Raw genomic sequence first — 27,971 nt, 5'->3', positions numbered from 1 at the left:
CGCAACAAAACTGCAATTAGTCTACAGCTTCCATGCAGTTTCACAAATCTCAATGTCCTTTGTTGCTGCTGTTTTGGCAGCAACGACATTTTATGGTTTCACTATTATTATGCAGCACATTTCCCCGCAATGTTAATGTTATTACTAAAAACATGAATAAATTGACACACAGGTAAGGACAGTATTATCTAATATGCCTGTACTTCGTTGTAAAGCAAATATCCCTATGGACATTAAAAATATAAACTCTTAAACTCAATCTGTAGAAATGCAAAATAAAATCATGATACGATGACACTGTGAAAAAGTCACCTGCATGCTGTTATTTCCCTAAAATAATTGAAACATTTCGAGATACAAGCGAAAGCGTTGCAAACGGTGCATAGGCTACTCATGCGAAACACCATAAACACAAACAGATTGGGATGGTCACCCTCTTAAATCACGTGTACAAGACAATATGTAACAGTAAAGATGCTATATTGAAAACTAACAGCACTGCAAGCAACAATAAACACCTCATGTAACAACATCAAATTAATCGTATAATTGACTCATACTTTCCTTGACAGGCCGATACACAGTCATTTTAAGAGAAGTTTCAATTGAAACATTGTTGCATGTTTTGTCTCGGATAATCAGTCTACATCATTTCAGATACGAAGATATGACAAAATAGAAACTATATTGCATTTCTGCACTCAGTGTAACATAGCTAATATATATTTTTTCAGTGATCAATTTTCTATAAAAGCAAAGTAGAGAATTTACAGATTCCTCCCCGTAGAATAACAGTAGCGCATCCCTAAAGTGCGGCACCATACCTGAGTGTCTGAGTGTCGCCTGCCTCTCCACTGACTGGACTCTGTCTTTGTCTTAAAATCTATCGTTGTTATTCTCAAAACAACAAATAACCCATATATACTGTAGATTGTAGACTTGACTCAATCTTCTGTTTCTTTGCATCAACATTTCTCTTTTCAACGCAGATTCCTGCTTTTATTTTCGCACCGAAAGCTGCACAAACAAGCCTGCGTCTCCATTGGCCAGGCCCTGAGCTAGAGAAGAGCTCAAACCAATCAGAGAGCACTTAAATTAGGAAATAAATAATTGGTGAAAACAGCCTGCTAATGTTTTGACACAGAAGACGTGGGAGTTATGGCAAATAATATCAACTTAAATAAGGACTTGCACGCATTGTTATATTTTCAATTACAGGTCGAGTTTTGTACATTGCCTAGTCTATTTATAGATAAAACAAAAATAGCAAACTTGTTTATGGTTGAGTTAAATGGGAAGCATTTCCCGATGTTTTTTTACATTTATTTTCGGACAAACTTTTTCCAAAGTGCATAACAAAGGGAATATGAGTTTCTTCCTTCACAGGTGACAAAATATAGAATTCGATTTGTAGTAATAGTAGCACTGTCCCTGGGCATCACAAAAATTACCTTATTATTCAGGTACTTGACATATTTTCGTTTTTCTATGGAAATGGGAAACAAAGGATAATGCCATGTCCCCATGGACCAGACTAGGAAGGATGCAAACAAAAACACTGCAGAAAAGTTTATATTGATGGTGACATCTTGTGGTAGAATAAAGAAATACTCTCAACTTAATTTTGTCACCCTCAACTTAATACATTTCAATATTAATTCTAAGTAGTGAAATTTTGTAGGCTACCAACAAATTATTGTTAACCCATTAATGCCCAACTCTGTTAGAGAGTGAACATGATCATCTAATTTGCACATAGTAGACTATAACCCTAGCCTTCCAGTAGGTCATGTGTATGCAGGTCTATTGCTCTCTGCTGGCCATACATGGAAGTGCTGTTTAAACGTTTAAACTCGTTACTTGGAGGCGTTTCTGACAACACAAGAATGCAACCTATTGGAAAAACGTGTAGACCTATTGCAGACGATTTCATTGACCTATGGCTCCATTCATTGACCTATTACAACCTGACAACCAAATATAAACTCATAGTTGTTTGAACAAAAATAAGAATTAAATACTAATAACATCTTTCATACCATGTATATGTGCAAAAGTACCATATCACACAAACGATAAACAACTACACCATCCACCAATGATAAAGTACTTGGAGTCTATCATCAGCAACAGGAAAGGCAGATGAAATCAGATGCACACTTTGATGTCCAGATGAGACGTGCTCCTGGCAAACTCCTTCAGCTTCCTGACTCCCTCCTTTGATAACTTGTTGTCAAACATCCTGAGCAAAGAGACAAAGTCGCAATGAAATATCAACATATGTGAAATATTATCTTGTTCAAATGGAAGGAAACTGAGCAGATAACAGTATCAATGCTAAGTCAACTAAATGAAAGATGTTAAGGTTACAGATGCTAAGATGTTAAGGTTACAGATGGGGCGGGCAGGTAGCCTAGAGTGTTGGACTAGTAACCGAAAGGTTGCTAGATCGAATCCCCGATCAGACAAGGTAAAACATAAAGGTAAAGATCTGTCGTTCTGCCCCTGAACAAGGCAGGGGCAGGCCGTTATTGAAAATAAGAATTTGTTCTTAGCTGACTAGTTAAATAAAGGTAAAAAAATTTTTTTTTTAAATGCATACCTCCAGATTAGAATTCAAATGTTTTATAAGAAATGTATTAATTGGAGCATATTTTTTTTTATTTTACCTTTATTCAACCAGGTAGGCTAGTTGAGAACAAGTTCTCATTTACAACTGCGACCTGGCCAAGATAAAGCAAAGCAGTGTGACACAAACAACAACACAGAATTACACATGGAATAAACAAGCGTACAGTTGTCACGTTCCTCGTATTCTCCCTCATCGGAAGATATGTCGAAATCACTCGATGACCAATACGCAGCGGGTTGACTGTTCCACATCATATTTATTATAGATGGAAACGACAAAACAAAATAAACACGCAAAGGAGAAAGGTGACAGTTTCACAGGTGAAACGAAACACAGTGCAAAATACAATTACCCACAAACACACAGACAAACACACCCTACTAATATAGGACTCCCAATCAAAGGCAACTCAACACACCTGCCTTCAATTGAGAGTCCAGCACCCAACCTACACATAGAAAACCTAACCTAGAACCTAAACCAACACTCACAACCCCACTATACCATAACCAAACATAACCAAACATAACTCTGCCACGTCCTGACCAAATATAATACAAAAATACCTAAGTATATGGTCAGGACGTGACAATATTCAATAACACAATAGAAAAAAAAGAAAGTCTATATACAGTGTGTGCAAATGGTGTAAGGAGGTAAGGCAATAAATAGGCAATAATAGCGGAGTAATTACAATTTAGCAAATTAACACGAGTTATATATGAGCAGATGATGATGTGCAAGTAGAAATACTGGTGTGCAAAAGAGCAGAAAAGTAAATAAAAACAATATGGGGATGAGGTAGGTAGATTGGGTGGGCTATTTACAGATGGGCTATGTACAGCTGCAGCGATCGGTTAGCTGCTCAGATAGCTGATGTTTAAAGTTAGTGAGGGAAATAGAAGTCACCAGCTTCAGCAATTTTTGCAATTCGTTCCAGTCATTGGCAGCAGAGAACTGGAAGGAAAGGCAGCCAAAGGGGGTGTTGGCTTTGGGGATGACCAGTGAGATATACCTGCTGGAGCGCATGCTACGGGTGGGCGTTGCTATGGTGACCAGTGAGCTGGGATCAGGTGGAGCTTTACCTAGCAAAGACTTATAGATGACCTGGAGCCAGTGGGTCTGGCGACGAATATGTAGTGAGGGCCAGCCGACTAGAGCATACAGGTCGCAGTGGTGGGTGGTTTAAGGGGCTTTGGTGACAAAACAGATGGCACTGTGATAGACTGTATCCAATTTGCTGAGTAGAGTATTGGAAGCTATTTTGTAAATGACATCGCCGAAGTCGAGGATCGGTAGGATAGTCAGTTTTACGAGGGTATGTTTGGCGGCGTGAGTGAAGGAGGCTTTGTTGCAAAATAGGAAGCTGATTCTAGATTTAATTTTGGATTGGAGATGTTTAATATGAGTCTGGAAGGAGAGTTTACAGTCTAGCCAGACACCTAGGTATTTGTAGTTGTCCACATATTCTAAGTCAGAACTGTCAAAGTAGTGATGCTAGTCGGGCGGGTGGGTGCGGGCAGCGATCGGTTGAAGAGCAGGCATTTGGTTTTACTAGCGTTTAAGAGCAGTTGGAGGCCACGGAAGGAGTGTTGTATGGCGTTGAAGCTCGTTTGGAGGTTTGTTAACACAGTGTCTAAAGAAGGGCCAGATGTATACTGAATGGTGTCGTCTGCGTAGAGGTGGATCAGAGAATCACCCGCAGCAAGAGCGACATCGTTGATGTATACAGAGAAAAGAGTCGGCCCGAGAATTGAACCCTGTGGCACCCCCATAGAGACTGCCAGAGGTCTGGACAACAGGCCCTCCGATTTGACACGCTGAACTCTGTCAGAGAAGTAGTTGGTGAATCAGGCGAGGCAGTCATTTGAGAAACCAAGGCTGTTGAGTCTGCCGATTAGAATACTGTGATTGACAGAGTCGAAAGCCTTGGCCAGGTCGATGAAGACGGCTGCACAGGACTGTCTTTTATCGATGGAGGTTATGATATCGTTTAGTACCTTGAGCGTGGCTGAGGTGCACCGGTGACCAGCTCGGAAACCGGATTGCACAGAGAAGGTACGGTGGGATTCAAAATGGTCAGTGATCTGTTTATTAACTTGGCTTTCAAAGACTATGGAGAAGCAGGGCAGGATGGATATAGGTCTGTAGCAGTTTGGGTCTAGAGTGTCATCCCCTTTGAAGAGGGGGATGACCGCATGGTATAACATGGTATATACATGGTATAACAGAGTGTGTCACTGTGTGTGTGTGTGTGTGTACTGCTCACCAGAGATGTTCCAGAGTGGTATTCTTAGTCAGTGCTTCCATGAGGAGTTCTGCTCCCTTATCAGTAATCTGGTTGTCACGGAGCCTGAGAAACACAAAAACAAGTCTGTTGCTAATATTGTTTTACTTGACCAAAAGCCAATGGTCGAGGATCAATCCAAGACAGATTCATAACATAGGTACAGCGATAGTGCACATCTGCAATCGTTTGAATCCAGGCCTTATTCTTGTAATTACCTAGTGTGAATTGACATGTGAATGTGAGAGAACTTGACCACTAGGTTGTTTTTAACCGCAAAGGATGATATCTTTGATTGCAGTGCTTTCTCATCCTCACCTGACATCTTTAAGTGTATGATTGGTCCGCAGTAGATCCGCCAGACAGCCCGCTCCCACATCGCCAATGTGATTGATGGCCATCCTTAAACCATGGAATGATGGCAGACAGTGATTGGTGAGAGACTGCTTTATAATGAGTTTTATTGAGTACCTGTAGCCTATCAGAGCATTGATATCCTGTGTTACCTGAGGTCGACCACTGTGTGGTTGTCTTTCAGTCCTTCTGTAAGCACCATGAGTCCCTCACAACCCAGTCCTGTCCCCACCACCCTGGAACCAGAACAATTCCACAGGGTTGTGTTCATTAGGGCATGCCATGGAAAAAGTTTTAAACCGCTTTGCAACAGACAATAAACATTTGTGCATGTAGTCCCTCCAAGGTGGTGATGTCAGTTATCCTATCCAACAAATCTCTCTGCTTCAATTAGCCCTTATACTGTCCTCACCACAGTCTCTCGACACGGCAGTCTGGGCTCTGCACGGCACAGGCTAACACAACTGCCCCCTCTGGACCCAGTGGATTCTGCCCTAGCCTTTATGAGGAACGAATACAGGAGATAAATACACATGGTTTTCATTCTCATGTATCAAGAAACAAATACTGTTTGGAGAAAAATATAGATCACTTAATCTTTGTGTTTGGATTAAGCCTGATTTAAGGTGTTACACCTGATTTAGCCCACCTGAGGGTGCTGAAGAGAGGGAGTACAGGCAACAGTCTGTGCAGGCCCTGTGCATCCAGCCCCTGGGCCTCCAGATTCAGATCCTGCAGGTCTGGGTTCAGCTGCAGCAGGAAGGCCAGCTCGCTCCAGTCTCTCTTGGCTGGGATAGACTGGTCTGGGACCTGTTGCTGGGCCAGGACCTGCAGCCAGGCTTGTAGACGCTGCGCCAGGCCTGGGTCCTGGGCCTCGTACAGGCAGTGGCACACGTTGACCTGCCTCTCTGGACTCAGTCTGCCACATTGGAGCTGGGAGTGGAGCAGGCTCAGGAGAAAGGGAGGGGTGGGAGGAGGAGAAGGAGAGGGCAGGGATAGAGAGGAGGAGGAGAGAGATGGGAGTATTTGTGATCTGCCTCGGAATAGTCCATCCAGGATGACATGGGTTTGAGGTACCAATAGACCAGATACAAATCTATGGAGAAAATACAAAATAATGTACAATTAATGGAGAGAAAAATAAGTTAACAGAGACATTTTGTGAACGTTAACATGGGATGAAGTGAATGACAAAACACAACACTACTTTTGTCTATGTTTTTGTACATATTTTTTTATGCACATATTATTTGACCTGCAGAAGAGGTCCATGTGACCAGACTGATGGTGTCCACCCCAGGAGAAAGCCTTCTTGATGTATCTGCGCAGGAGCCGTCTGGGCCTCAGCAGCTTATTAGCAGTGGAGGTTAACACTTTGTGCAGGGCACCTGGAAACATGGCTACACCGACGGCTGACTTGAGCCCTGAGAACGGGTCTGAGCCGGAGAGGGCCTGCAGGACGTAGTACAGAGCAGCCAGGAACTCCTGTACACTAGTGTGGAGGAAGTGGAAGCTCCTCTGGTAGGTGAGCGAGGCCCGGTCCTCTTGGAGGATCTCCACCAGGAAGGCCTTGGTCAGCCCACTGCAGTCCAGGGAGAAAGAGCTCAGATCAGCCTGGTCGAAGAGGATGCGCCGCTCCAGCAGTAGATCTCTGTGATGGTGATGTGCTTGACATCGCAGCTCATTGACATCACCCTGGGAACAGTGGAGGAGAAGGTGGAAGGGGTTGGAGTGGCTTTTTCAGCGCTGTTGTTGTTGCTGGTGGTATCACTGGAGCCTGCTGGCGTTGTCCTAGCTGTACTGGGTAGAGTGGTGGTGGTGACTTGGCTAAAGCAGGAGGGGGCTCCGTCACGGAGGGCAGTGGAGACAATCCAGCAGAAGGCCGGTATACGACACATGAGCTGGAGGGGCTGGTGGGAGGAAACGTAGCCCCACACGTCAGAGGCCACCAGGGGAGAGCTGCAGCTGTGCTCAAAGTAGTGCCTCTGTTGGTCTGTGGAGAATCCCAGGACGCTGTAGAGCTGGGTCACCAGCAGTGGAGGGACCTTGGAGACGGCGTGGGGTCGTGATGTGACCAGGATGGAGATACCGGGGAGGAGGTGACCCTTGATCAGGTTCACCACCATCTCCCCTATGCCCAGCCTCCGCTCCGGGTCCGAGCACTTGGGACTCCGTTCAAAGTCCAGAGGGAAGCGGAACTCATCGAGCCCGTCCAAGATGAGCAGGATCCGGCCGGGTTGGGAGTCAACGACCCGGGCCAGAACAGGTTTGAGGTGGCTGTAGTGCACCAGGAGGAGCTCCTGCAGGCTCTGAGGCTCACTGAGCAGATTGAGCTCTCTGAAGGATAGGGACAGGACTATCTTCTGGGAGTCAGAGTCCCTGGCCCACTCATTAACCAGCCGAATAACCACGGTGGTCTTCCCACTGCCAGCCACCCCCGAGAGCAGAGTCATGTTGTCTCCTGGAACAGACAGCAGACTCTGGCAGACATCTTGAAAGGTACAGACCTGGTCCTGGCTCCGGAAGGCATCACACACCATGGCTGCCTCGTGCTGGTGGTACTGCAGTGGAACAGAGTAGCCCACGCACCTGGACAACGTAATATCTGTAAAGGAACCAGGCTCATCAACACTCTCTGAGCTACTACAGCAACTAGTCCTGATACTAAGGTAACCAACGGGACTGTGCTGCCTGCCTAATATGTCCTTGTGTTTCCTTAAGTGCTCCTGCATGTTGGTTGGACCAGAGCCACTGCTGCTGGTTCCAGAGCCCTCAGGTGGGATAGCAGCTAGCATAGACTCTGACTCTGTGTTGGCTCTCTGTGACTGTAGTACATGAAAGAATGCTCGACAGGCTTCCTCTCCACGCCCATGTAGCACATCCAGCAGAGTCCTCATGCAGTCCCTCTCCCCCGGGCGACCTCCCCCTCTCACCAGGCTGAGGTCCTCCTCAGTAAGAGCCCCTACCTGGTAAAGAAGCTCCTGGAGGTGGGTGACATTTTGGCTCCAGCTCTCCACCAGTTGCACACGACGCTCCTGTAGTTCTATACTGCGTGGCCCCACTGCCATTATGGGGACTGGGGAGACTCACTCTTGCGGTGACTGGTTTAACAGAATATACTTGTCTATTGCCCGCTAATTCACCAACATACAAGACTCACAAGAGAAGTGGTTTGAATATGGAAGTGGTTCTTCCGCATTCCTTTGTGTAAATTGAGGCATTGTTCACAGCATAAAATGGAACAATACAGATCCACGCAGTCGCAGTTGTCATTTCAGCCATGGCTAACAACAGGAAATATCATTAATACATTTAATTATTATGACTTCAAAACCTGATATATGCCTAAAAAGAATCATATGGCATAATATTGTGTAGCTTGGGCTATAAAACAAACTTGTCAACTATACATTCTATTGTATGTTATTGAATTGTAATTAAGTCAACATAAATAGAAAATAATTATATATTTATTTTTAATGGTGTAATATCGGACTTCCCAAAACAGACTTTAATCCGCTGAGTTTGCAAGATGTCATAATAACCTGTTGCCACTAAGATTACAATATAACTTATTAAACATGTTATAACATGATTATTACAATAAAAGTTATGGCATCAGTGTCAAATGTAAAAAAAAAAAAAGTCAGAACACAAAAGGTAGAATGATTACTAAAAATAAACTTACCACTTTTGAAAGATAAACCAACTTAAAAACTTTTCTGAATGATGAAGCACTGATACATCTAGTCTAGCCGATAAGTGAACATTGATGCCATGTTTTTAAATAACAGTTCAAAACTATTAATAAAGCCTGGTGTGTTGGTTTTATACACCTGTAGAGCAGAGAGACTATTCAAACTCAAGACTAGAGATAATGTCAAGTTCCTCATCACAGCAGAGGATTGCGTCACTTCGAACATCATTTCAACATGTTGCAAGATGGTAGGTTTTAGCTGATCTGGCTTGGGTCTATAAAGATGTAAAATTCAGAGTAAACATAACTTTACTTGCATAATCTAGTTACACTGTTAAAATGCATCAAATTATCAAGGAAGTACGTTTGTAATGAAGGACCCAGACAGAATAATATAATTTAAAGTTTATTTAGACATTTCATCTTTGTGTTGGTCTAATTCTACATGATGGTGCATACAGAAACTCAGGACTGATAACTTGTGTATTGTAAATGATTAAACATAGGATTTGGTTTGAGACAGGCTTTATAGAGAAGCTTCTATGACATTTTAAAAAGGAGGAATCAGATTTTTTGGTATATATAGTTTTTACTCTGGAATAAGTGACATCGTCAAGGAGGTATTTGTCACAGAATTCCATACCAAATTGGTTGTATTTCTATTAAACTCAAGGCACATTAGCAACACACAGTTTTTGAACAAGTCAAAATGAATGTTACACTTACAAATCCTCACTTGGCTCAAATCTCTTATTAGAGCACAGAACACAATAGCCTGGTCCCAGATCTGTTTGCGCTGTCTGGCATTGGCAAGACAGCACAGACCGATCTGGGACCAGACTAACCAAGCACACATCTTCCACCAGGAAAATAATAACACATTAATTGACATATAATCATACAACAGACAATTAACAGACATCACATCTACTATTGCGTCTTTGGCTAGCGTCAGTGCAGTAGCACACCTTAAATTAGGCATATTGCACCTGTCATACCGTTCTTTCGCTGGGTTGTCAGCTGTACACAGCTCAGAGGCTTGGTCATAGAGGGAGGAGGATGGGGGGGGGGGGCACTCAAGAGGCAAAGCAAGGAAGAAGCAGCACAGAAACGTGAAGAGTGAAACCTAGCTCAGAAAGTCTGCTGGGGAGAGGTGTGTAGATTAAAACTCAAATCTATGAACTGTAGTGTCACGTGGGTTATACCAACACACCTCTGGTTTGTTCCGGAGGATGTTACTGTTGTCCATGTGCTTTCTGTGACGAACACCCGTGGCTATGATGCATATCCTATGACGTAGGTATTAAAACACCAGTAAGTGTCTCGATTGCATTTACTGCAGTGAATGGGGGCCTCATCTCTCTTGAAGACCTGTGTTCAGAAGTGCCAATCAAAACTTTAAAAGCATGTTGAGAGGGCTGGGCTGTATGTTGTCAATACGCCAGAAACATTGAGGCTGTATTGTAGCGTAACACCGTGGATAGATTCTATATCAATATTTAGTGCCTTCATCTGTACTATCGTCCCCGTCACAAGGATAGCACAAAAATGTTGTCAGGAAAGTAATGATAAAATGTGTTAAAAGAAGCAGTGAACGTTGTCCTGACTACTACTATAGCCCGACGAGAGCTGCTACACTTACCCAGAGCACACTTATCCAGAGTATGGCGACGTGACACAAAAGGAAAGCAAATGGATAATAGTGTGTTTCCAAAAAGCTTCAACTCTAGAGGTCTAACTTGGAGTGAAGTGTGTGTACAGTATGCATGCGTCTTTCTCTCTGAATCCTCTTCTTGCAGGCCATCCTGAGGGTATACGAGACATCTGGCTCTAACAACAGTGGAATCAAGGTCCTCCCCAAAGTGTCATTGTTTAATTGGTGTATCAACATAAATAATCCATTAACAATAACTTCGTAAAGGAGAAAGGCACAATTGTTGGGTGGAAAACAAGAGAAACGCAAAGACAAAACGGTTTTCTATTCTTTACCCCATTTTCTTTCTCTTGCCCTTTTCACCTTTTTCCGTATCTCTGTTATACATTGTAAAGACCATACATTATGGCGTTTCCATTATAAATCAATTCTAAAACCAAATTCCTCCTCACCAAAATGCTTTGGTTTACGCTTTCATTTGGGCTCCTCCATGATATTTACATCAAACAATGATTTAGAGATCTATGGCATTGCACAGACCAAACGTACTCTACATTCTGGCCAGTATGCTCTGGGTCAAAGGTCACACACGCACATGACCTTTCTGTTAATATCCCTTCGGATAGAAAACCTTCAGAGTATTGTTTCCGAGTCGACAAGTTTGAAAAAAAGAACTCTTCCTTATGACCTTCTCTATCAAACTCCCTGCTCCTCGATAGCTTATAACAAACCTAGCCTACACACCATCAGCCATGTACAGCATTTCCACTTTAACAACAGCCTCTGCCCCCAAACAGTTAGAGTAGTATCAGAGGGTGCAAAGTCTACATTGCTGAACAGAGAAAATAATGTGAAAAAAGAATGATGGAAAGAAAAAGCAAAGGAGACCCGATACACCCTCATTGACTGTTTGTTCATGTCCCCAAATTAAGGATAAGTAGTGCAGGAAAAATGCACCAAAACATTGTTATTCCTTGGCTTCATATATAAAATCATAATATTCAAATAAGTATTAATCTCCAAAATATATAAACATAAATATCAATTAATTAAATCGCTTGACTTTTTCTTAATGGGAAGCACATGCCGTTGCTGTAGCGAGAGCTGGCATTTGATTGGCTTAGGCAAAAAATGGTCTGCGGTTGTGATTGGTGAATAGGAGCGTATTCCAGGAAGGACTTCCTTGCCGTGGTCAGATGATCAGTCATGTCTATCATCTTGAGTTCAGTCGAGGGGCAGTCTGAAATACAGAGGTAACCATTGCAAATAAGTTATCTTTACAATGTAAACATGCAGAACAAATGGTCTACCTGAGATACACCTACAATGAAAATCAATGTACAGTTTTACAGGGGGCGTTAACAAAACAATCATGTCCTGTACGTCACACAACAACAACCAGCTTAAAAAGTAAAGTACAGTTAGCTTATATAAATACTAGTGCAGGACTCCAATAATCAATCAACTCTGACTCCAATCATGCAGTATTGATGTTCCAACCTACTGTATTAGTCCTGTAGGGGAGGACTGTTGCTTTATATCCCTCCGTTATTCCGACTCACCACTGAGAGGTGGCCATTCTTCGCCTTGGCAACCAGCAGCTCAGAGCCAGAGGTGAAGTCTATGATCCCTTCTTTACCTTGGCCCACCGTGAAAGTTATACTGGGGGAGAGAGAGAGAGAGAGGAAGAGATGAGGTGCAGTTCATTTACAGTCAAAATATATCTATTTTTCTAACAAATGAAACTAATCTGATTGCAGATGGTGATGTATCGCTGGGGTCTATGAATTCAAGTCCTGTCAGCTGGTGATAGAATTCCATGCAAGCTATTTAATCCCAGAATGTCGATTGTGCATAGTTTATATTTATATTAATACAATCTGACCAGTAAATGTCAGAAACGTACACCTGTTTTTCAATGAAAGCTGACATGCCACTAAATAACACAGTACATGGCTTATCTAGTTCTGGGTCTCAGTATCTACAAATAGACCATCCAAATAAAGTGATACCTACACCCCAAACAGAATGACACGCCATCAAATCCACTGTCCGACCGCGGCCTGTTTCAGTGCAACAACTCACCTTCCCTGGTTGATGTTGATGCTGTTGACCTTGTCGGCACAGATGGCCACTTTGGTCAGGGTCTCGATGATGTGGTCACTCTGAAGCACCACATCTCCCTACAGACCAGAGGAGACCAGAGAGGAGTTACATCTTTCACTACTAGCCTGTCCCAGATCTGTTCGTGTTTGGCGTGACAATGACAATAGGTGTTGGCAAGACAGCACAAACTGACCTGGGATCAGGCTACTTCACTGCTACACCTAACAGAGGCATCGGTTAAGTGCGTAATAACCAGTATGTCATGGGGTTATGCCCATGGGGTTATGCCCATGGGGTTATGCCCATGGGGTTATGCCCATGGGGTTAGGACCATGTTATGACTGTGTAAGACAGCGCTGAGGTCAGCCTCACCTTCTGTTTTTTGTCTTCAGTGGGCACGTGCAGTACGAAGACACCATCACTGAGAGAGCTGACTGAGATACCTGAAGAAAGACACAGACAGACAGACAGACAGACAGACAGACAGACAGACAGACAGACAGACAGACAGACAGACAGACAGACAGACAGACAGACAGACAGACAGACATGGTCATTGGGAGAACTATGAGCATCACTCAGACCAATTCAGCGTGGCCTCTGTAAGGACCCCAGACAGCAATAACCCAGGGCTTGGGTCAATTCCATTCAATCAATTTAGGAAGTACACAGAAATTTCAATTGAAACGGCATTTGACCCCAACCCATCCCCCCCCCCGAACCATGTGACCGCTGACCTTTGAGAGTGGCGTAGTCGATGCGCTGCTTGAGCTTGGCCTCCTCCACGATGACGGCACAGTTGGAGGTGAGCAGCAGCTGCCTTGGTCGCGCCTTGTAGCCCTTCCTGTCGTACTTGGTCACTGGGACTGCATACTGAGGAGTGAGAGGGGGACATTATTGGTGGGTGGGGGGATTCATATATCTTTAAGGATGTTGTATTTCATTGGACAAGAGGAGAGACCGTGGGAAAGATAGAGGTTGTGTCACAAAGGCATTGGGCTGGTTTAAAACGTTTGAGCTGTAGCGAGCAGCATTAACCGCTAGGCTGGAACAGCCATGCTACAGACACGATCAGAGTTAAGAATCAGTAACACCTGAATATACTGTACTGAGTATATATTAAGACAAGTACGCAACCCTACATAAATCCAGAGAATCGAATGGGCATATTAACACTCTAGTACTGTACTGACCTTCATCTTCTCACTGCCAAGTGACTGCAACACCTTGGGGTTAATCTCCTCTCCATCTGAGGAAAGAGAGGCACAGGAAGAATGTTAGGTGTGTGTATATACATGAATGCATGCGTGTTTATCAAGGCACTTACTGAGTCTTGTGCCCATAAAGAGCTTCGGGACACTTTGGGGGTAGTTGTCCTTCTTGTTTTTGAAGATCTCACTGGCCACCATTTTCTGCTCCAACTTCATAGACAGAGATAATGGACAAACAGTTTGGAGAGAAGTTATATTGGTGAAGTAGAAGACCAACATTTGAAGTTCTGAACTCGTATTGGTGAAGAGCTATGAATAGACATTCATTTGTAAGACATACAAACTGTACTACTGTACTCTATAATACGCTATATACCTGGTGTTTCCACTCTGGGTTGATCCTCTTGCAGTAGCCCCACACCATATTCTGCATGTGCAGTTTACGTAGCTGTTCCGACGCCTATTGGACGGAGAATGACTTGTCACATACCATTTTAACAAGTCAAACATGTCATCAAGACAAATGCCTCGATTCAGACAGAACTATTTCAATATAGCCTACATCAACTGTTCCAAAATGTTACTAAATGATTCCAGATGTGTTATTTCATAGTTTTGATGTCTTCACTATTATTATACAATGTAGAAAATAGTAAAAATAAAGAAAAACCCTGGAATGAGTAGGTGTGTCCAAACTTCTGACTGGTACTGTATGTATGTATGTATGTATGTATGTATGTATGTATGTATGTATGTATGTATGTATGTATGTATGTATGTATGTATGTATGTATGTATGTAAATAAATAAATAAATAACTATTTACAGGAACTCAGTCTGGCTTTCAACTTGTAATAGTAGGATGCACATGGTGCCATTTCAAATTAGGGTAGTGCATCATCAGTTTCCCTCTCGTCATGTCAGTCATTGTATACCTTATAGAGCTATTTATAACTGAAATGTCCAGATCAACTATTCCATGTCAGCTAATGTTTTTTCCTTCGGTTTTTTAGCCCGTAGATTTTGCTGGAATATTTGAGTCACTCAAATATCACATGAATACACATTAGACATGGCAAAATGTATAGAATTGCAAGAGAATTTGCTTTAAAACGGCAACATTTTCTCTGCACCGCATGACAAAATGTGTAGAATTTATGGAAATAAGCATTAAACCTGCAAAAAGTTGTCTCTGCCAACGAGAGGGCAGAGAGAAACAGTTTGTGTCACGAACAGTGCTTGTGCCCAGAGAAACAAACGTGGTGGGTGTTCAATGTCCCCCAATGCTGGGCGGGGGGACGGGGGGGCCTGAGTGAAAAAAGTCTGGGAACCCTGACCTAGATCATAGTACAGTTTAAATGTGATTGAGACCGTTTACAGACTAGTTCTGTGTCTCGCGTAATGTTGCGTTACCTCGATGAGGGCGGTCGGCGGCGTGGGCCAGCTCTTGTCGAGGACTGACTTGGGGAGGTTCCTGCGCAGCTTCATCAGGAAGGAGTAGCGCACATAATCCAGGAAGTACTCATTCTCAGGACAACGCTCATTATGGCGGTAGATGAAGCCCTTGATGAACCTGAGAAGACACAGGCAGAGAGACAGAGAGCTTTGTAAACACTCCTGCACACGTTCATCAACAAATTGATAAGAACTTCTACACATCAACACAACACCGCCAACATCACAGTGGCCCAAAACACGTGCGGATGTCGTCTGGGTAAATACTTCCCACAGGTTTCTCCATATGAGTACAACTCGTGTGAGTAATCCAAGGGAGCCCATTGAGCCGAGAGCAGTGTCACAAGCTAATGGATATTTATGAACTGTCTTTCACCCTCCTAGTTAAGTTAAACTCGTGCCCAGTAGAGACCCACCTGCGGATGGTGTTGGCGGCCTGCCTTCTGCGCTGTGCCCTCCTACAGGCCAGGATGCCCCTCCACCACGCCTGGACCACCACCGCTGGAGAGGGACACAGAATTTATGAGTTGACTTATTATTTAACCCGAGTTCATTGAGATCCAGCGATGAGAGAATCAAGACCTGGACCCGTCTGTATCAAGCGTCTCAGAGTAGCAGTGCTGATCTAGGATAAGGTCCCTTGTGTCCGTGCAATCTTATTCAGTGTGATAAAAACTGATCCGAAGCCTGCACTCCTACTCTGAGACGCTTAGTACAACATCCAACTGAACAAGACAAGAGTAATCGAATAGACATGCACGGTGCCTATAGAAGAGCTAAACGCTTGCTGACACGGACGTAGAGGTTAAGGGTAGCCCTCCTACCTGATGATCTGAGTTTGCGGTATTTGGTCTTCTGGTTGTAGCCCTTCCAGGATGACTGCAGTTTGCTGGCTGAAGAGAGAGAGAGAGAGAGAGAGGTTCAGAGGGTGTGGATACTCTACTTACTGTATTTTAGAGGAGAGACTACAGTCCGTATTTTAGAGGAGAGACTACAGTCCGGACAGACAGCAGGTGACGGCCATCAACTAAGACCACGTGATACGTGACTCTCTCACCGAGGCTGTGTTTCCTCGTTTCCAGCGCGTCCTCTGTGGCGAACAGGGTCTTTGGAAAACGGATGAAGATTTTGGATCTGTAAAGCAAACGGAGAGCCACTAAGCTGGCAGTGTGCCTTTATACAACACACAGGGGCATTCAGAGCGTGTTCAGCACTGGGGGGGATTTAGTTCAGCCCTGACGAGATAATGGACTTTTGCTTTTCCCTGAGAGGAGGCAGAGTTACAGGATTAGATCAACACAAAGTGGACACTGAACTCGTTAGGGAGATGGGATGTAGATAAACTAATGGGAGATACATGCATGTCACTAGAATTAGCATGCGCGCGTGTGTGTGTGTGTGTACCATCATGACTGTTTTCACTGGATAAGGGCCTCACCTGCCCAGTTTGTACTCCTCAGGTTTGTAACCCAGGTGTTTGACCAGTGTGGAGACTCCGTCTGCCAGCTTGCCCTGCCAGCTAGGCCAGGTCTCCGGGCAAAGGGACTTATACCTGCCAGGGACAGACAAAACAACACACACTGGTATATTATATGCAAAATATTACATTTCGGTTATATCACCTACTTTGAAAAGTTGTGGAGATTAGTCAATCACTTACAGGTGTATTAATTTGCTAGCATAATTATTTAATCTGCCATTGAATGAACCTATAAAGCCAGTGAACTACATTCAAGCCCGATAGAGGCAGGACTAGCTCCGAGCCAGGCAGGACTAGTAGCTCCGAGCCAGGCAGGACTAGTAGCTCCGAGCCAGGCAGGACTAGTAGCGCCGAGCCAGGCAGGACTAGTAGCGCCGAGCCAGGCAGGACTAGTAGCTCCGAGCCAGGCAGGACTAGTAGCTCCGAGCCAGGCAGGACTAGTAGCTCCGAGCCAGGCAGGACTAGTAGCTCCGAGCCAGGCAGGACTAGTAGCTCCGAGCCAGGCAGAACTAGTAGCTCCGAGCCAGGCAGGACTAGCAGCTCCGAGCCAGGCAGGACTAGCTCAGAGCCAGGCAGGATTAGCTCAGAGCCAGGCAGAACTAGCTCAGAGCCAGGCAGAACTAGCTCCGAGCCAGGCAGAACTAGCTCCGAGCCAGGCAGGACTAGCTCCGAGCCAGGCAGGACTAGCTCCGAGCCAGGCAGGACTAGCTCCGAGCCAGGCAGGACTAGCTCCGAGCCAGGCAGGACTAGCTCAGAGCCAGGCAGGACTAGCACCGAGCCATAGTCACCTCTGGAGGAAGGTCTCATAGTGGCGGCGGTAGGCAAAGCCAGCTCTCCTCACGCGGAGGTTCTCCATCAGACCCAGGTACTTCACCTGATGCCTGATGAGAACCTCGTCGAACCGTCCTGAGAGAGAGATAGAGGTGAGAGGGAGAGAAAGCACATTAGCCTGAGTTACAGTAGTACATAACTGGTGAGAATGCAATACATTGTTATTGACATTTAAATGTTTTTGCTTCTGTTGAATGGTTTGTTGTTACAGTTGTTAGCAGTAACGCGTGATGCTTACTCAAACAAAACACATAAAAACACAATCGATTCGACTTAGTCCCAGAAAAGCAGACAATAGACAATAAGGAGGGTAGGAGTGAGGAGAGAAAGAGCAACAGTAGGAAAGACACAGAAAGCCATCTATTGACAAAGGCCAGCTCGATATACTGAGCAACGCAGTGTGAAGTACAGTGCTGCCATTGATGTCACTCAAAACAATCAAAACGCAAGTCAGATTTAAGAATGGTAGATACAAGATATTATTTTAAAGAATGATATTGAACTGGCACAGAAAAGTAAGTAAGTGTGATAGCAGATGGCATAGTTAACGGCTGAGAGACCATTTCACAGTTTTAAAGTTAGTTTCCCGAAAATTCTACATATTTTGTCATGGGGCTGAGAGAAAAATTGTAGTTTCAAAGCTAATTTCCTGCAATGGCTTATGCCATGTTCTTATGCGCTTGGAATTACTTAAACATAACAAAATCAAATGAGGGCCCCAAGCCATGACATTTTTAGAATTTTTTATTCTGTCTCGTTTTTATTTTGGTGACTGTTAATTCTCAGAGATGATCTTATTTAAAAATATATTAAGACATATTTTATATCTGGTTTTAGTCATTTAAGTTTACACTGAAAGAGTTTTACCATCCCCAAAAATAAATAAACATATATTCATGCAGCGGTGCGCCACTGCTAAATGCATATAGGTGAAACACTATATTCATTAGGCACCAAACGGAAGCAAATGTACTGGAACAAGGAGGGACTACCATGACCAAATCAGAAAAGCTCATTTTAGTTTTCCATTGAACGTTTTGAAACATTTTGCTGCGATGTGCCCTAATGAATACAACCCTGTTGACAGCACAGTACGAGCAATGCATCGGTTTCCTTCCTACCTGCTTGCTTGGCATCGTTGGGCTTGATGCAGCGCACGTACGACGGCTCCTTGGACATCAGGATCTCCATTAACTTCGCCAGGCTGGTCTTGAACTGGGTCGCTGCCTGGAGGCAGAGACAGAAAGAGAGTGAGCACCTAGCGAGGGATGTAGAGAGGAGAGGAGAAGAAAGGACGGCTGCTGGCTGGACTGAGGCCGAGACTGGACAGAGCACAGGTCCCAGTGTGAAGTGACGGGGTTGGGAGCAGTGACAGGGTTGGGGGTAGGGACGGAGAGAGAGAGCGATAGAGCGTCTCAGTCAACAATGCACACAATCAGTCAACGGACTCGACAAGCAGTGACCCACGCACCCTCGACCAATGGGCTTCCACTGTGCGCGTGTGTGTGTGTGTGTGTGTGCGTGTGTGTGTGTGGAGGGCAACCAAGTGTCAGGGCATTCCTGAGTGTGTGAGCGGGGAGCAGAGATTCCCCTGTCACTCACTCTACCCTTCAGTGTGGAGGGAGGAAGATCCACAGAATATAAACAAGTGGCTGTTTGTAAGTGTGTATGAGACAGGACATGTATATATGAGTCTCCGATTGTGAATCAGCGTATGCTTTGGGGTACATTGCAGACATGCATGTATTGGTGCATGCCCATGGGCGTACCTATGACCTTTGCCCTCTGAGTGGTACTACAGGGTAATTGGCTGTTCTCACCGTCTCAGGTCTCTTGCTGTCCTTCAGCTCCGCCCGGTCAAAGCACTGGGTCAGAATCTTATTATTAGACATACACATGACCTGTGGACAGACAAGGCACAGAGAATGAGTACAACTCACTACGACTAGAACTACCACACTGCTCCACAAACTCACTCACGGTGAGAGACAAGAGACAGAGAGTCGACCACAGGGACAACTCAATCTCAGAGTCTAGTCTATTCTCCGATCATATTATCCATCTACTATCTAAATCATTTCCCCTTTTGGCCTGAATTCTCCCTCTCACCTCTTTCAAGTTCCTGAAGAGGAGGTCGTTGTTCTTGTCCAGGAAGCCTGGAGGGGGAAGAGAGAGAGTAAGAGCCCACGCAGTCCAAGTAAGGTTGGGGGAAAGAAAGATTACACACGCAGTGACAGACCACTACAAGAAGTACAGGAACAGCCTTCCTCTCCCTCTGGTCTTCTCCCTCTCGCTTCCCCCTAACAGTTGACGCTGCTGCTGCCACACACACACACACACACACACACACACACACACACACACACACACACACACACACACACACACACCGTTGACGTTGTAGTTGACCTCTCCAGCGTAGTGCAGCAGTCGGAACTCCTCTCGGCCCATCACCTTCCGGGTCTTTCCATCGGCCAGCTTGTGACTACGAGGAACATAACAACAAGTGACTATTCGTCAGGGCACACCATAGACCCCGTACGGAAAACATTTTGCAACGGAAAACGAAAACAAGCTTTTCTTATTAAAACACTTTCAGGTAATCCCTCCCTGTTGTTTGAACCTGTTCTCTTCCATTTGGTACCTAATGAACACGCCTTAATGTTTACAACGGACTAATGGGAGGAGTTCTCCTTTAACTCGTGTGCATTTTGTTCCCAATAGTTATGCACGACTGCAGACCAAGCATTACAAGTTTATTGATTCACATATTGTCTACGGGCTTCTGTGTCCTGACAAAGTTAGCTGACAGCCAGCTCTCACGACGTCTCCTGTTGCTCTGCTAGCAGAGGGAGGTTTGTACGCGTGCGTTCGTATGGCCGTAGACTCACGTTGTCAAGTGGGCGTGGCCTCCCACAGTATTCTCCAACTTCTCCAGGAAGGTGAAGTCACTGGCGTCCCCTGGCCTCAGGCACTCCTCATCCTGACACAGACAGACAGAGAGAGAGAGAATATGAGAGAGAGAGAGAATGAGAGAGAGAGAGAATGAGAGAGAGAGAGAATATGAGAGAGAGAAATACATTAGACGGACAGTTGACTCTGACAGCAGGACATACCAGATGCAGAGGGGCCAAGAGGCGAGAGAAAGGTGAAAGGTCAACTTGAAAAGCTCAGGGTTACATTATAGATTGAAACAGATTCTCACCAGAATGGAGATGATGCCTTTGAATTTCTCCTCCACCAGATCACAGATGATCTTGTTGTTGAAATACTGCACAGGCTCCCACTGCAAGACAGCAAGGAACACAAGTGCATCTTTAAAAAACAATCGCTTGTTTAGAAGACGGGAACAACTGTTCTACATTTGAACGGTTGTAAAAACAAAACATTTACAGAATGCTGAGAGTCCGGGACAAGGAGGACATTCTGAACCAACACTCTATGCATGTGGTCAAACAAACCTTCATGGCTGTTTGCTGCCGCTCACACACAGTTCACCGCCACTTTATTAACAGGGTTACCACCACATCATCATCATCATCACAAACACAGCCCATATTACACATGTTGTACAATAATGTCCCCTTTGACGAATGACTGACTGGATGTGTCACGTAGAGGCCAGAAGGCTAAACTGGAAAACCGAACCTTTATCAAAATAAAAAGATGGCGGAGCTGCAAAAGTTCTTCTGTGAAAGGGTGTTTATTTACATGGTGATTCTGGAACAAAAACAACAGTACTGCCATCAAACGTATACCTTATGGGACAGCTAAAAACAATGCTGCCCAATCCAATCCAAAACGCCTCTATGAACTGAAAGAGAGGGGTAGCCCCTCCCCTCTGAACAATTAACACTAGTTAATTAAGCAATTACCTATTCAAACCTACATTTTCCATTCAACTAAACATACTAAAAGTATATACATCGCAACACGTTTTTTATGAAACAATATCCCAATATAACATTTACAAAATGACATCACTACTGACAGTGTCTTTCAATATGCCCATTTACATTAATGAGCCATTCGGGACAGGCACTACAAAGTCAACCCAATTCCCTTAGCTCGGGTCCTTATCCAGCATACCCGGAAGCTACAGCGATGGAGAGAGAGGGGAACAGAACAAAACAAACAACGCGCTCATCCATAACGTTGATAAGTATAATAAATATTGCTTATATTAAATATGAACACTTGTCTGTTTATTTCTTTATACCATAACCGGTTACTGACGTAAGTGTGGAATGTACGGACTAAGATAGACAAGTTAACTCGTGTGTCGACCCACATTGTTAACTTATCTGATAACGGAGCAGGGAGGAGTGATGAATGTGGCCCGCGGTCAGTGACGGACTTCTATTTCACAATATGAATCTCTCTCCCACGGCCCTCTGCACTCAGCTCCCTCATGGGCCGTATTCACAAAGCGTCTCAGTAAGACTGCTGGTGTATGATCAGGTCCCTCCCCCTTCTCATATAATCTCAGTCATTCTGATCTAAACTCCTAAACTGATCCTAGATCAGCAGCACTCCTGTTCTGAGATTCTTCGGCAACACGGGCCCTGAACCGTCATGGAGAGGGCCACCAACCACCGTGTAGACAGTCCTACAGAGCCGATAGGGAGAAGGTGGAAGGATAGGACGAGACAGAAGAGAGGTAGAGGTGGAGGGCAGTGGTAAAGGGAGAATGTAAAGATGGAGAGACGGAGGAGTGCAGTAGAGGGAGGTCCCTCCAAGACGGATAGAAGCGGAGGGCTGATAGGGGAGGGATGGAGAACGAGAGAGCAGTCTCACCGTGATTCCCTCTGCTTCGTACTCATCCTGCTCGGACTTGAGTGTGAGCTCGATGAAGAGCTGCTGCAGCTTCTCGTTGCAGTAGTTAATGCAGAACTGCTCAAAACTGCGACACAAACACACGATTACAGGTGAATCGTAAAATGACAGTCAATGGTAAACGCTGTGGAAAACAAAGGATTATGGGAAAATGAGTTCTATATTCCTCTGGTACCTGTTGTGCTGGAAGACTTCAAAACCATAGATATCCAGGAGGCCAATGACTGAAGCGTTCTTATGAGTCTCATCCTAGAAGAAGAAATGACAGTTTTCAGGAAGGTAAACTTCTCGTAAACGGCGTAAGCCAACAGACTCGGAATAAACGAGTAGCTCGTGATTTGTTAACATGCACACCTAAATACAGCATGATAAGCACTGCCGAATGACAAACTCACAACAGACATGGACTAGAGGCTTTAAGGTTGGAGTACGTCACAGCTCAAATATGCACTGACCTAATCCCCATCAGACAATAGCCTGTTCAGAAACGCAGTGCCGTTGAATTAGCGTTACTGCTCTGACATGTAGTAGTACCACACATCCACAAGGGGGAGTCCTACCGCCACGGTCTGTGAAATGGCCAGCTAATAGGTCAAAAGTGCAGGCTGGCAGGAGAGGCAGAAGACTAGGGTAGATATAGGGATATCATGCTGAAGGGGGGATCAGCGGTGAACGGGGCGTTAGTACACGTGTGTGTGTGTGTGTGTGTGTGTTACCTTGTAAGCCAGGGAGACGTTGATCTTGTTGACGAGCCAGGTGAAGGTGCGGCCGTACACGGCCTTAGACAGCGCGTCTCTCGCCGACGCCGCCTGCTCCAGGTTCAGAGGGCTCTTCAGCTGGAGGACGCACGCACAGATCAGACACACACAGAGAACAACGGAAACAGTCCTTCTACAATTCCTCACTGGCCGAGGTACAGAGGAGCCGTTGTATGTTGAATACAGAACGTTTCTCACAGAGCGCATTATAAAGAGCGCTAAGGTAGAGAAGGTTCCAGCCTACCTCTTCCCCTTTGGCGATGATCGTTTTGTGTGTTAGCGCTTCTTTCAGGACCAAGCCATCCACACCTAGTAACTGCAAAACGTCAACAACAAACATCAACACACACATCAACACACATCCAAATACATGCAACACCAGCGTCAACGTTATCCATCCTACTGAGACAATGAGTAGTAAAGTACGGCACTAGGAAGAGAGTAACGTGTTATGACTGAGTAGTAAAGTACGGCACTAGGAAGAGAGTAACGTGTTATGACTGAGTAGTAAAGTACGGCACTAGGAAGAGAGTAACGTGTTATGACTGAGTAGTAAAGTACGGCACTAGGAAGAGAGTAACGTGTTATGACTGAGTAGTAAAGTACGGCACTAGGAAGAGAGTAACGTGTTATGACTGAGTAGTAAAGTACGGCACTAGGAAGAGAGTAACGTGTTATGACTGAGTAGTAAAGTACGGCACTAGGAAGAGAGTAACGTGTTATGACTGAGTAGTAAAGTACGGCACTAGGAAGAGAGTAACGTGTTATGACTGAGTAGTAAAGTACGGCACTAGGAAGAGAGTAACGTGTTATGACTGAGTAGTAAAGTACGGCACTAGGAAGAGAGTAACGTGTTATGACTGAGTAGTAAAGTACGGCACTAGGAAGAGAGTAACGTGTTATGACTGAGTAGTAAAGTACGGCACTAGGAAGAGAGTAACGTGTTATGACTGAGTAGTAAAGTACGGCACTAAGAAGAGAGTAACGTGTTATGACTGAGTAGTAAAGTACGGCACTAGGAAGAGAGTAACGTGTTATGACTGAGTAGTAAAGTACGGCACTAAGAAGAGAGTAACGTGTTATGACTGAGTAGTGAAAGTACGGCACTAGGAAGAGAGTAACGTGTTATGACTGAGTAGTAAAGTACGGCACTAGGAAGAGAGTAACGTGTTATGACTGAGTAGTAAAGTACGGCACTAGGAAGAGAGTAACGTGTTATGACTGAGTAGTAAAGTACGGCACTAGGAAGAGAGTAACGTGTTATGACTGAGTAGTAAAGTACGGCACTAGGAAGAGAGTAACGTGTTATGACTGAGTAGTAAAGTACGGCACTAGGAAGAGAGTAACGTGTTATGACTGAGTAGTGAAAGTACGGCACTAGGAAGAGAGTAACGTGTTATGACTGAGTAGTGAAGTACGGCACTAAGAAGAGAGTAACGTTATGACTGAGTAGTAAAGTACGGCACTAGGAAGAGAGTAACGTGTTATGACTGAGTAGTAAAGTACGGCACTAAGAAGAGAGTAACGTGTTATGACTGAGTAGTAAAGTACGGCACTAGGAAGAGAGTAACGTGTTATGACTGAGTAGTAAAGTACGGCACTAGGAAGAGAGTAACGTGTTATGACTGAGTAGTAAAGTACGGCACTAGGAAGAGAGTAACGTGTTATGACTGAGTAGTAAAGTACGGCACTAGGAAGAGAGTAACGTGTTATGACTGAGTAGTAAAGTACGGCACTAGGAAGAGAGTAACGTGTTATGACTGAGTAGTAAAGTACGGCACTAGGAAGAGAGTAACGTGTTATGACTGAGTAGTGAAAGTACGGCACTAAGAAGAGAGTAACGTGTTATGACTGAGTAGTAAAGTACGGCACTAGGAAGAGAGTAACGTGTTATGACTGAGTAGTGAAAGTACGGCACTAGGAAGAGAGTAACGTGTTATGACTGAGTAGTAAAGTACGGCACTAGGAAGAGAGTAACGTGTTATGACTGAGTAGTGAAAGTACGGCACTAAGAAGAGAGTAACGTGTTATGACTGAGTAGTAAAGTACGGCACTAGGAAGAGAGTAACGTGTTATGACTGAGTAGTGAAAGTACGGCACTAAGAAGAGAGTAACGTGTTATGACTGAGTAGTAAAGTACGGCACTAGGAAGAGAGTAACGTGTTATGACTGAGTAGTGAAAGTACGGCACTAAGAAGAGAGTAACGTGTTATGACTGAGTAGTAAAGTACGGCACTAGGAAGAGAGTAACGTGTTATGACTGAGTAGTAAAGTACGGCACTAGGAAGAGAGTAACGTGTTATGACTGAGTAGTAAAGTACGGCACTAGGAAGAGAGTAACGTGTTATGACTGAGTAGTAAAGTACGGCATTAGGAAGAGAGTAACGTGTTAAGACTGAGTAGTAAAGTACGGCACTAGGAAGAGAGTAACGTGTTATGACTGAGTAGTAAAGTACGGCACTAGGAAGAGAGTAACGTGTTATGACTGAGTAGTGAGACGGTACATGATTGACTGAGTGTAGTATGAGTATAGTATAAGTGTAGTATGAGTGTAGTATGAGTGTAGTATGAGTGTAGTATGAGTGTAGTATGAGTGTAGTATGAGTGTAGTATGAGTATAGTATGAGTGTAGTATGAGTGTGGTATGAGTGTAGTATGAGTATAGTATGAGTATAGTATGAGTATAGTAGGAGAATAGTATGAGTATAGTAGGAGTGTAGTATGAGTAGTGTTTCCGTGTGTACACCGTAGTAAGGGGGGGTCATACCCTCGCCAGGTATTTGATCTGTGTATCTGTAGTGATGTAGGCATTGCCGCTGTCCTCTCCTCCATACTGAATGTTGCCCAAGTGAAGAACACTGGCAATAATGTTTAACAGCTCCTAGGGAGAGACAGAAGCCATGTGAAGACTAGACATGATTAAACACGTTTTATTGTGATGTGCTAAAAGACAACGCTATCTTGATGGCTGAAAGGATTAGATTAGGCTTTATCAAATAGAATTTAACTAAAAGGGGGCCAACCATCCTCCAGCCACATGCAGGCACACACAACATCTAGTGAAGTTGGCCTCGTGTGTGTGTGTGTGTGTGTGTACTGTATACGACAGATAACCACCTGCTCTCTCCCCTTTCTGAACAGAGATAGACACGGAGCTCTGGCCACCAGCCCAGACTACAGTCATGTAAATGTAAGAGACACCCGCACAAAGCACAAATCAGCTCTCTCATCACACACACACCCTCTCTTTACCCCCTGGAAGATAAGATCACTTTATTGGTCAATATAGACAGTCACACAACCAGACTATATGGACAAGACCGCAGCACAAAGGGTATACAGCATGCCACTGCACAACTACAGTAACAAAACAGAGGGTGGAACCCAAAGCACAGACGTGATTGGTCAGACAGTCAAACGGAATAAGTACTCAGTAGTAGTACTCAGTAGTAGTACTCAGTAGTAGTGTTCGAGGTAACCGACAACACACTACCTCAGTGGCTGACGTCACGTCTGTGTGTGGTTCTTACCTCCACCTCGTCCTCGTTGAAGCCGATGACAGACAGAGCCTTCCTCACCACCTTCCAGTCGCTGCGGTCGTTGATGGAGCTCACCTTGGGACAGTTCCCCTGAGACCCAAAACACCATATCGCTACATCACAAGTAAAAAAACTTCCCTCAACAAAGCAGCCAACAGCTAAATCAGAAACAGAAGACAGATGTTAGTAAGACAAGTACACAAGAAAGGTGTGAAGGTGAAGAGATTTCCAGATGTTTTTTGAGAGATGGGCAGTTTCATGTTTTACATGGTTTCTCTCTACAGGCTGTACACGATTGCGTACTAATTGTAGATTCACCAAACGCAGACCACATCACATACTGAACACTCATACACACGTTCATTGGCTGACTAAATAGGTGCGGACACGTGTGTGTTTTTGCAGAAGTCTTGTAGGTCTCAGTGGGGGAGTGAGGAGGGATAGACAACTCCTTCACCTGACAGCATCTCTACAGCAGCACTAATAACACACTGGGTCCATTAAGCAGGCTCCCACTGGGCTAGAGACAGCACACAGTAGAGAGAACGTCAGGGAGAGAGAGGTGGAGGGGAGAGAGAGAGGTGGAGGGGAGAGAGAGAGGTGAGGAGAGAGAGAGAGGTGGAGGGGAGAGAGAGAGAGAGGTGGAGGGGAGAGAGAGAGAGAGGTGGAGGGGAGAGAGAGAGAGAGGTGGAGGGGAGAGAGAGAGGAGGTGGAGAGGGGGAGAGAGAGAGGAGAGGGGGGGAGGTAGAGAGAGAGAGAGAGAGGAGGGGGAGAGAGAGAGAGAGGTGGAGGAGAGAGAGAGAGAGGAGGGAGGAGGATGGAGGGAGAGAGAGAGGAGGTGAGGAGGGGAGGGAGAGAGAGAGAGGTGGAGGGGGAGAGGAGGAGAGAGAGAGTGGAGGGGGAGAGATGAGAGAGAGGTGGAGATAGGTGGCGGGAAGAGAAGAGAGAGGATGGAGGGAGAGAGATAGAGAGTGAGGGTGGAGGGGAGGAGAGAGAGAGAGTTGGGGGGGAGCGAGAGAAGGTGTGGATGGGAGAGAGATATGGGTAGGAGGGGAGAGAGAGAGGGGGTGGATGGGAAGAGAGAGGGTGTAGCGTGTAGAGAGAGAGGGTGGGAGAGATGGGAGGAGTGGG

General features: G+C 44.9%; 4 protein-coding genes across 7 annotated transcripts in view; all 4 read right to left on the bottom strand.

Moving 5' to 3' along the window:
• LOC115206049 (large neutral amino acids transporter small subunit 4) overlaps nt 1–982 on the bottom strand; it is a 30,524-nt gene extending 29,542 nt beyond the window's left edge. The window contains exon 1 of one of the 2 annotated variants that reach the window (XM_029772601.1): nt 825–982. The gene's annotated coding sequence lies outside the window, so the exon portion shown is untranslated. The remainder of the gene's footprint in view (nt 1–824) is intronic. The other variant, XM_029772602.1, reaches the window with a different exon arrangement.
• A 290-nt stretch (nt 983–1,272) lies between these two features.
• Nucleotides 1,273–6,881, bottom strand: LOC115206051 (NLR family CARD domain-containing protein 3-like). The gene is made up of 7 exons (XM_029772605.1): nt 6,529–6,881; nt 5,923–6,369; nt 5,686–5,772; nt 5,426–5,509; nt 5,238–5,321; nt 4,902–4,985; nt 1,273–2,242 (listed from the first exon to the last, which is right to left on the bottom strand). Exons 1-7 carry the CDS (start codon nt 6,669–6,671, stop codon nt 2,149–2,151), a joined length of 1,023 nt encoding a protein of 340 aa, XP_029628465.1. The 5' UTR covers nt 6,672–6,881; the 3' UTR covers nt 1,273–2,148.
• On the bottom strand, nt 6,862–9,269 carry LOC115206050 (NACHT, LRR and PYD domains-containing protein 3-like). Its single transcript, XM_029772604.1, has 2 exons — nt 8,962–9,269; nt 6,862–8,557 (listed from the first exon to the last, which is right to left on the bottom strand). The coding sequence occupies exon 2, from the start codon at nt 8,339–8,341 to the stop codon at nt 6,878–6,880; it is 1,464 nt and encodes a 487-aa protein (XP_029628464.1). The 5' UTR covers nt 8,342–8,557; nt 8,962–9,269; the 3' UTR covers nt 6,862–6,877.
• Nucleotides 9,270–9,365: 96 nt separating this feature from the next.
• Nucleotides 9,366–27,971, bottom strand: part of LOC115206048 (unconventional myosin-Ic) — a 45,317-nt gene continuing 26,711 nt past the window's right edge. For 2 of the 3 annotated variants that reach the window (XM_029772598.1, XM_029772600.1), the window contains exons 7-32: nt 26,832–26,930; nt 26,069–26,182; nt 23,546–23,617; nt 23,260–23,379; nt 22,719–22,792; nt 22,505–22,610; nt 20,913–20,993; nt 20,599–20,690; nt 20,098–20,192; nt 19,817–19,863; nt 19,528–19,608; nt 18,829–18,934; nt 17,665–17,782; nt 16,835–16,948; nt 16,454–16,530; nt 16,221–16,289; nt 15,813–15,897; nt 15,355–15,514; nt 14,318–14,401; nt 14,058–14,151; nt 13,924–13,979; nt 13,468–13,603; nt 13,103–13,173; nt 12,710–12,807; nt 12,129–12,286; nt 9,366–11,864 (exon numbers count right to left, since the gene is read on the bottom strand). In XM_029772598.1, the coding sequence (XP_029628458.1) occupies nt 12,160–12,286; nt 12,710–12,807; nt 13,103–13,173; nt 13,468–13,603; nt 13,924–13,979; nt 14,058–14,151; nt 14,318–14,401; nt 15,355–15,514; nt 15,813–15,897; nt 16,221–16,289; nt 16,454–16,530; nt 16,835–16,948; nt 17,665–17,782; nt 18,829–18,934; nt 19,528–19,608; nt 19,817–19,863; nt 20,098–20,192; nt 20,599–20,690; nt 20,913–20,993; nt 22,505–22,610; nt 22,719–22,792; nt 23,260–23,379; nt 23,546–23,617; nt 26,069–26,182; nt 26,832–26,930 (2,376 nt within the window). In that variant the 3' untranslated portion in view covers nt 9,366–11,864; nt 12,129–12,159. The remainder of the gene's footprint in view (nt 11,865–12,128; nt 12,287–12,709; nt 12,808–13,102; nt 13,174–13,467; nt 13,604–13,923; nt 13,980–14,057; nt 14,152–14,317; nt 14,402–15,354; nt 15,515–15,812; nt 15,898–16,220; nt 16,290–16,453; nt 16,531–16,834; nt 16,949–17,664; nt 17,783–18,828; nt 18,935–19,527; nt 19,609–19,816; nt 19,864–20,097; nt 20,193–20,598; nt 20,691–20,912; nt 20,994–22,504; nt 22,611–22,718; nt 22,793–23,259; nt 23,380–23,545; nt 23,618–26,068; nt 26,183–26,831; nt 26,931–27,971) is intronic. The other variant, XM_029772599.1, reaches the window with a different exon arrangement.

Source organism: Salmo trutta, chromosome 13 (genome assembly GCF_901001165.1).
Source record: "Salmo trutta chromosome 13, fSalTru1.1, whole genome shotgun sequence".
NCBI classification, from domain to species: Eukaryota; Metazoa; Chordata; class Actinopteri; order Salmoniformes; family Salmonidae; genus Salmo; species Salmo trutta.
This window is presented reverse-complemented; position numbering and strand designations above follow the sequence as displayed.

Coding starts and splice junctions, on each gene's coding strand:
- LOC115206051 (XM_029772605.1), bottom strand. CDS start 6,671: ATGTTTCCAGGTGCCCTGCACAAAGTGTTAACCTCCACTGCTAATAAG. Junction 5,773..5,922: donor CCTCTCTTCAGCACCCTCAG/GTGGGCTAAATC, acceptor TTCCTCATAAAG/GCTAGGGCAGAATCCACTGG. Junction 5,322..5,425: donor CACACAGTGGTCGACCTCAG/GTAACACAGGAT, acceptor CCATGGTTTAAG/GATGGCCATCAATCACATTG.
- LOC115206050 (XM_029772604.1), bottom strand. CDS start 8,341: ATGGCAGTGGGGCCACGCAGTATAGAACTACAGGAGCGTCGTGTGCAA.